At 35.5% G+C, this 9,273-nt stretch overlaps 1 protein-coding gene across 1 annotated transcript; it reads left to right on the top strand.

Moving 5' to 3' along the window:
* Positions 1–3,695: 3,695 nt before the first annotated feature.
* On the top strand, positions 3,696–4,917 carry LOC141434459 (sodium/potassium-transporting ATPase subunit beta-1-like). Its single transcript, XM_074096878.1, has 2 exons — positions 3,696–3,914; positions 4,072–4,917. Exons 1-2 carry the CDS (start codon positions 3,696–3,698, stop codon positions 4,870–4,872), a joined length of 1,020 nt encoding a protein of 339 aa, XP_073952979.1. The 3' UTR covers positions 4,873–4,917.
* Positions 4,918–9,273: the final 4,356 nt, after the last annotated feature.

Here is a 9,273-nt window from a genome sequence, read left to right as displayed (position 1 = left end):
ATTTATAGAAGCGGACAAGCGCTGACGATGCCAGTTGCCCGCAATGATTTATTTATCGACGTCTATTTGCGGAACCATTTGAGTTGATTTTGCGATCGCTACAATGCGATTTAAACTGATGAAAGGAGAACAGCAAATATACGATGACGTAATACTTTAGCAATGGTATTTAGGATATTTCGCATAAAAATCGCACTATTTCTATTGTAGTGCGATACAAGCTGCTATCTAAGTTTGTATGTATTAAAGTTCAATATCTCATAAACGGCTGAACTGATTTCGATGAAACATGTCTAAGAACCATCGCTAGAAACCCTGATTTCAAATAAAAAAACCGCATTCAAATCACAGACAGACAGACACATATAGCGGTCAAACTTATAACACCCCTCTTTTGCATCGGGGGTTAAAAAAAAAATTAAACATGGGAGCCACTTTTATGGGAGTAAATAAGAATTTAAAAAATGCAAACTATATCGTGTAACACATCTAATGAAAGGGCTAATTGTGTGCATCACAAATGTACCACAACTACAACTAAACTAATTGTACTACGACTAGCTGTTGCCCGCAACTTCGTCCGCGTGGAATTCGTTTATCGCTATCCCGCGGGAACTAATTTTCTGTGATAAAACAATACTATGTCGTTCCCCGAGACTCAAACTATCTATATGCCGAATTTCATCTAAAATGGTTCAGTGGTTTAGATGTGGTAAGGTAACAAATGAACAAACAGACTTGCAAACTTTCGAATTTATAATATTAGTATGATTTTTCATGTTTTGAAAATTTACAGACGAACAAGGGCGTTTTCAAAAAAAAGTGTACCCTTTCTTTTATTTTTAATTTTGAAAAAATATGGTTTTTCCTACTCTGAATCAAGAGCACGATCAATTCCGATAGTTTAAAAAATAATGTCAGTTATGCGACGTTTTTTTCATACACTTAGTATGGGCGTGGCGATGGGAATCGATTGTGATCTTAATTCTGAGTAGGAAAAACCATATTTTTTCCAAAATTAAAAAAAAATGAAAGGGTACACTTTTTTTGAAAACGCCCACAAATTGAACCATGACCCAGGGTGGAACCTTTAAGTAATCAATTTCACTACGATTTCCTTGATTTGAGAAGTATGAGATGTCAAAATGACATTAGTGGCACAAAGGTTCTGTACCTACACGATTCTCTTGATAAATAAATGTCTATTCCATTCACCTTTAGTCTAAATTTAATAATGTCAAATTAATGATATGAAATTATATGATATAACTATTTACCGGCACAGATAATACCGACATGTAAATACCGACCTGATATTTCGTGTTTTCTCCCATACAAACTGGTGTCAAACTGACAAGAGTTTAGTTCTATGGGCGTCACAAAATATTATGACGGTATTCCCACGTCGGTATTGTACGTCCGGTAAATAGTATTACCCAGGTAGAGTGACAACTTAACCTCTTAAGACCCACGTCAAATTCGATCGCATAATTCGAAAAGTCATGTCAACCAAGTAGGTATTTGTTTATTTTCAAAATGTTGGAGCCATAATTAAATGGGTCCATATCGGCTCGTATAATTTTATAAAATTTTGTTGGTCATTATCATAATGTATATATTATCATTAATTGTTCAGAATTATTTTAATATTTTAAAACAAACCCAACTTAACCTATAAAATTCTGCTGATGGCCAATTAAATCATTTCTGAAAAAAAAAAAACAGTTTCGCTTTAAAAATATGACTACCAAAAATTATGACAAACATTACAATAAGACTTTCAAAAATGATCATGATGATCATCATGATATATATGGATGATAATTACCACAAATTACGACAATCCGGTCGGTTACGGGTTGTTCCATAGTCCAGAATAAAACACATTAAAAAAGAATTTATGTGTCTTTGACTCGATCGTTTTGACAGGTGACACTCTTTACCGGGCCGAATAATACTGACATGGAAATACCGACCCTGTTTTTCATGTAAACGCCCATAGAAAACTGACATGAGCTTCAGATGTAATTTGGCGGTAAAGAAAACTCTTTCATTTTTAAAATTAATTGATGCTACTGAAAAATCAGATATTTTTTCTGTTAATAAGAAAGGTTATTCCTATCGAAAAAAAAGTTTCAAGCGTTTCTAAAATTTTCATCCATTCCCCATTCAGAGGCCATAGACCAAACCACTTAAAGCCTTATTCAAAAATTATGCGACTACTTTATATGAATAGATTAATTTACGCTCTAAATTCGTAAAGCTTTACGAAGCTAAATAAATCTTCTCAAGATAGAAATAAACTCCAACATGGACCTTATCCGCAAAAGATTTTTCGCGTTGATCTCCAAAAATCCAATTTTAACTCTACGACAAGTCGTGGCAAAACAAATCCCAGTGTAACGTTTATCTTCATTGGTCTCAGAGGGCGAACCCATTTGGCCCTCGCAATCTGTGGAGACTCGCCCATTCACAGATATTACCGCTTTGGTGTCCGTGGCGGAATGACCACGCTGTGGAATGAAGATTTCTTGCACTGTTTGAATAAAATTGAAAATTATGCAAGTACGAAGTAAATTCTTGAAGTACAACTATAATTGAAACGTTTAAGTAATTAACTAAATGTAAACAAACTGCAGCTGCCAGATTTGGTACATTCAAGGATTTTAAGCATTTTGTGTTTGCTTACCTACCTATCATTGTAATAGTGTAATCAAACTAGTGTATTTTAATACAGAAATGTAAATGTTTAAAGCCTGACCAGAAATATATGACTATTCGCCATGTTGCGGAATTTCATTAGAACTAATTTCTTACACTGGCAATAATTTTAATGATTGGCAGTGTCACTGTGGCGGTTTCTTTGAACAATAACAAAAAATGCCCAAAACGATTTGTAGTCAACAACGGATCATTGTAAATAATGTTCATAATAAACTACTGAAAAAAAAAGCTTGGGGAATTAACCATTTCACTACAAAACCTTTCCAAATTAACATCAGAGCTAACAGGTAAACGTTGTAGACAAGTCAAGATGTCATTGTTCCGACTTGGTTCCGACTATACTAAACTATTGCCAGATAAATAAGAACAATAGCGCCCTCTTGACAATAGTCATATATTTTTGGTTTACCTTTAGCTAGTTTAATGGGGGAATTTCAATATTTAAAGCACCAATTGCCGTTGTTTTGTTTGTTTACATTTAGTTAAATACCTATCAAAACCAAGTATACCTATTTCAACCTTATTTCTATTACAATGAAATCTTCATCTAGTTGAAAGTCTTTAGGGTCTCGACGAGGCCGAACGTCCTTAAAACTAATTTAAAATAAAATAGACAGAAAAAAGGAAAGAAATGAAGAAGGAAATGTTTAAATACTCGGCATTATAAGCAAGTAAAATGTGAGTCAATGTTAAAACGATGGCGAAAAAAAGTTATTTCAAATTTTTGAAATAAATCCACAACTATTCTCACTTTATATCCATTGTCTGCTTGTGTGTTATATTTTCAGCTCATATACGAACTTTCTATATTACTACTGAAACTTTTTATTTAATATCATACCATGACCAATTTGATGACGTCTAAAAACAATTACGGTTTTCACTTTATGTCAATGTCAATATAATTCGCGAAATGAAATGCAAAGTGGTAGAATTAAGTTTTAACTAAATTATGTTATTACTCTGACAAAATGTCGGACGACAAAGAACGGAAAGAGGAGCCGACCCAAGACTCTGTGGAGCCGGGTCATGATAAAAAAAAAACTGGACCAGAATCGGATACCACAGAATCGGATCTGGACACACAAGAATCAGGTAGTGATAAACAGACAAGATCAGATGCATCAGACAAAACCAAACAGCCGGAAAAATCAAAACAGGACTTACAAAAAATACAATCGTTAAAGGCAGTCTCATCGAAACCACAACTATCGAAACCAGATCTACCAAAACTAGATATACCAAAGCCTACATTTCATCCGCTAAGTCCTCCGACTCCAGAATCACCAACACCCGCCCTGAAAAAAATTTCTAGATTAGGGTCTGTGTTATTAAAAAAACCCAAAGAACGACAACCTCCTGGTGCCCCGGGAGACGCCTCGCGCAAAAAAGAAATGGTGGCAGAACTGCTACGACAAAGAAAACAAGTCGTACTGTGGTAGAACATGTCAGAGCTGGATGTACATTGTCGCATACTCCATCATGTACCTTATCTTTCTGAGTACATACACGATGATATTCCTCTACGTATCCTTGGTGATCATAAAAGCAAACAATGTCTACTTAGATGAAACTGTAGATTTCCAATACCTTAAAAGCGGCATTGGCTTGACAGCTACCCCGACAACAGAAGACAATTCTCCCATGATTTGGTATCGCAGACGTCACGTTGATGATTACCAGAAATACGTGAATGCGCTTGAGAGGCTCCTCAATCAGAGAAGACGAAATGCGAGCGATTACAAATATCTGGGAGCGTGTGGCGAGGCACCTTTTGGTTACGGAGACACGCCTTGTGTTATAGTAAGAATAAATAAAAATTGGGGGTGGAGAGCAAAGCCTGTGCAGCCTGATGCGACTGATGTTCCGTCTACCGTTCAGCATTGGGCCCAGAAGGATGCTAAACTTTGGTTGCACTGTGGAGGTCAACATCCATACGACACGGAACACATCGGCAATATAAAATACATTCCCGACCCTCCTGGCTTTGACCCATCAGTGTTCCCTTTAACCAAAGACAGTGAATCCCCACTGATAGGAGTTCAGTTTTCCAACTTCACGTTAGGTGTTTCAATTGTAGTAGAGTGCAAACTTTGGTATAAAGATGGCTCATCGTCAGTTGATTTTGTACTTTTTGTTGGTACGTAATAGTGCAAGGAAAAATAAGTGTTAATAAAATATTGTATTTATGTATTGTGATCTTTTATTTTACACTTACAAATATAGGCAACAATAAAGAAGTGGATGTTTTTTTTTACAACGACTTTATTACTTTTAAATACTTGCACTTTGCTGTATTAGAACAACTTGTGGAAACATGTTAGCTGGAGCCTTTCCACGCCGCATCTTTAAACGCGCCGCCGACGCACGTTGCACCGCGTTTTTCTTTCCATAGAGCAGCCATTACCTACATACATACTCGTACAGTCAAGGGCAAAGATATCGCCACGGCCAAAGTTGCAAAAATATGTATACACGGCCTTAATGTTCAGTGCATAAAGTCGTGTATACATATTTTTGTAACTTTGGCCGTGTCGATATCATTGCCCTTGACTGTATGTACATACCACTTGTGTTTATCGCGTTTGTACCGATTGTGCGTTGATTGTGCGCGTAAAAAACGCAGTGTGCAAAGGCCCTTATGCTATGTCTATAAAATCCCCATGATCATTTATTATCATAAAATATCAGAAAATTTACTTAATGACTACCTAATTAATTGATTGCGCCTAAATAGGCCGAGATGATGATGGATTAGATAGTTGATTGATTCAAGCGTTACTTTCCGGATGTCCAATGTCAATAAACAACAATATTTTTATCTTGCTTTTCTGCTACCAACCGTGTACCTACTGCGCCGCAGCTACGTCTATACAACACATATATTGACATGCAGAACCGCCCTCTTCCTCTTGCACTTTAAACTATACATTATACATATACTACTATGTGTTTACCCGCGGCTTCGCAAATCATTAAATCCAGCAGCTAAATTGCAATTTCGGGATTTTTAAAACCTCCCGTGGGAATTCCCGAAAATTAAATCGTGGTTTTCATTGACGTTACATTAAGAACAATCTTGTGAAATTTCATGACTAAGCCCAGCGGTTGTTGTTTCGCGTTTTTATCCCTATCCCGTGGGAATACCGGAATCAGAATCAGAATCAGAATCAGAATATTTTTATTGTATAACTGTGTAACATAGATGGCAGGTACTTTCAACAGTTACCCATTTCGGGCGTACAATATTGTTAAAAATATAATTAAAATGTAAAAGAATATAATTTAAATACTTAATGGATAATTAGGTAGTTCTATAATACTCCTTTAAGTTATAAAATACTTTATCCAAAAGCCTTATCTTTAACCAAAAGGTACTTTCTTTTTGTTTTTAGACTAATTAGGTATTTACTAGCTTTATAGGCGCTTTGGTCCATAGTGTAAGCCTGTACCTAAATGTTAATTTTATTAATAAATAAAAACAAAGATTTTTGCCTGAACGTTGCTAATACGGTCATGGTATGACACGGGTTGAGTCCTTAGTGTTTTTCGTGAGTGAAGCCGCAGGTAAAAGCTAGTACTTAGTAAATAATTTCTAGAACATTCCTAAGTGTTCATTTCGCTGTAGCAATTGCGGGTAAACGATGTTGTTAGACAAATAATCCAATTTGTGGCGTGGCGGGGAGCCTCAAATGAGTTGCATTCGACAATATTATTATTGCTGCAGACGTATGAAGCCGAATAACTCGGGAGTGGTGGGTGTCACTGTATACTAACTTTTTCCCGCGAGTTCGTCTGCCTAGAATTCGTTTAACGCTACGCTATACCGCGGACTATACAATTTTCCGGGATAACAAACTATATTTTATTCCCAGGGGTTTAAGCCTAAAGAGATTTTCTAGGATCTCAAAGTGTGAAATATTAAAATATTTATTTTTCATTTTTATTTGAAGCTATACTCAGCAGCACGAAATTTGGCCGACCCTTCATACAAAATTAACGATTCTGCATACATTTGAGGGCCAGATTTTATACCGCTCAGTATATCTAGGATAGGAGGATTCTAGAATTTTAAAGTATCCATCTGAATCTTCTGACTGCTAATCATGGTTGAAACTTGATTCTGGGTACCTAATAATTATATAAGAGATTTTTTGTAACAGAACTCATTATAGAATCTGGATTTTCCGTTAAGGGATTTCCGATTATGAAGATCACCATATAGTAATAATAACAAGCAATATTTTTCGCAATAATTTATTGATAGGTACTCTAATAATTCAATAATTTACTTTATTTCACACTATTTCATTATAGACTCGTAAGTAGTGAAGACAGTAACTTTTCCCTTGTCCTAAATAGTTGTCACATTAAATAAATACATTTTACAAAATGTATCTAAAACGAGAATTTTATTTATAGTATCTTTTACTTTATTAGTTTTGAGAGTTTTATTTACAGCGTTTTATTTAGCATGTTTACAATATTCGTTTAAAAGAAAGTAGGCATTTCTCAAAATCTTTTTCCGATTGGAATAATAGTCCTTGACCGTTTATGTCACGCAGAAAAAAACGTTTTTTATACATCGTGTTTTTCTTCATTTCCGTTGGCTCCGATAGATGGATGAGCGCTTGATAGAATCAACCTGGTAGGTAATTAACTTTTGACCAAAACTTTTTTTTAATCATAATAATAGTTCACAGTGTTAATTTGCCTTTAGGTCGAATAATAAAATTTACACATTTTTAAGATTCTCCTGCTAAATTGTACGAATTCATTCTTGATATCTTTTAAAAAGTAAGAGTTAGGCCATCGCATGTCTTGGAGAATTTCATTTGACCTATTTAACGATCCCTTCAGGTTAACGGAAAGGAAAAATAGCACGTTGTAGAAGATATCACTATTTGAAGAGATCGGAGCTGTGTTTTAATAAATCTAAATTCCGAAAACTCAGAGGGCGAGAAATCAGATTAAAGATTCTATATGCCATAGCTCAAATCACTTGATTACCGAGGAAAGTTCATACCTACCAAAAGTAAACCGATATTTCTTATTCAATCAAGCAATTTTAGCTGAACGGATTGAGATGAAACTTGACGTCCCCTGGGGTATTTTAACTTTAATCGAGAATAGAGGGCGCTATCCAAGAACATTGAAGTATCTCGACTTGAATCACGTCATCACGTGTTAACTTCGACTGCAATCAACAGATGGCGTTGTCCAAGCGAACGTTGTGCTTTAAAAACGCTGTCATAACTTTTTTCAGGCCATACTCTAAGGGGCTGTTTCACCATTCATTCATTAGTGTTAACTGGCGGTTAGGTGTGATGCCGTCTTTATTTGTTTTGTTCGAATAAACGGAGACGGCATCACATTAAACCGTCGGTTAACGCTAATCAATGGATGGTGAAACAGCCCCTAAGGATCGTAAATGATTGTTGTATATATATTCCAATCGGACAAAGAATTCAACCGAGCTTAAACAATATCTACGATGACCTAAGATTGCTTTTACCTTTATTCTCTAATCCATTGGCACTAGCTACCACTATCACATGGAACCTTGCAAAGTGATTGAATTATTTCATTTCGTCGATGCTGCAAAATATACAAAGCCATTAATAATAGCGCATCGTAGTTTCGGTTTTGTAAAGGAATGATAATTTTCTGAAGTTATAAAAAAGTAATCGACATAAATGAAATGTAAATTTATCGTAAATATTTTTAAAATATTCATTTGAACACAATCGTAAGTGAACAACAAACGGTGTAAGACGGAGCATTACACGAACTGTGACTTAAGCGAAATTTATTTTGTACTCGGTCGTGCCACGCTAAAGATGATGGCATGTGTTTATTTTTAATAATCTATACAAGTTGATAATAATCTGTATAAATACCGTAAGGTCGGGGTACTTTGGCCCTGAAGGGTAACTTTGGCCCTCGGGATTAACTCGGTCTTGGTTTTATTATTGCTTTGAGTTGAGAATGTGGCCCTTTGCCATGTGGTTGGTGTTAATTGATCGATCACATTTTGACGTTTTTACTTTACTTCTTTATGTAAACGTCCAATGGGTCAAAGTACCCCGACCTTACGGTATCTAGTTTTCAGCAGATTTGTACTGGCATAAATCCCTAAGACAAAAATAACAGCCAATATAAAATAATTATTGTCTTGAATGAAACTGAAGTTTCGACTGAAGATTACCTTTTAAACGTGAAACAAGAATAGTCTGGTCGAAATAACCATGGAAAACGGAACTACTTAGCAGTTAGCATGTACTTTATTATTCTCTTGAGCGCAATACAGCAAGCATACGCAGCAGAAATTCGTACCGTATGAGGAAGAAAGACGTAAGTGAGACTTACATCTTTCTTGCCGTTATTTTTGTTTTTGAGATATGAAAGTACACTTTATAAAAGCTCACTTTCGACTTAACATAAAAACAATATGCCAAAGTCACTGCTCGTACATATCTTTTTTCACACTTTACAACCAAGACAAGTTGCTAACTCATTTGTCGTTATATACATTCCTTTTCCAATCCA

Source organism: Choristoneura fumiferana, chromosome 13 (genome assembly GCF_025370935.1).
Source record: "Choristoneura fumiferana chromosome 13, NRCan_CFum_1, whole genome shotgun sequence".
NCBI classification, from domain to species: domain Eukaryota; kingdom Metazoa; phylum Arthropoda; class Insecta; order Lepidoptera; family Tortricidae; genus Choristoneura; species Choristoneura fumiferana.
This window is presented reverse-complemented; position numbering and strand designations above follow the sequence as displayed.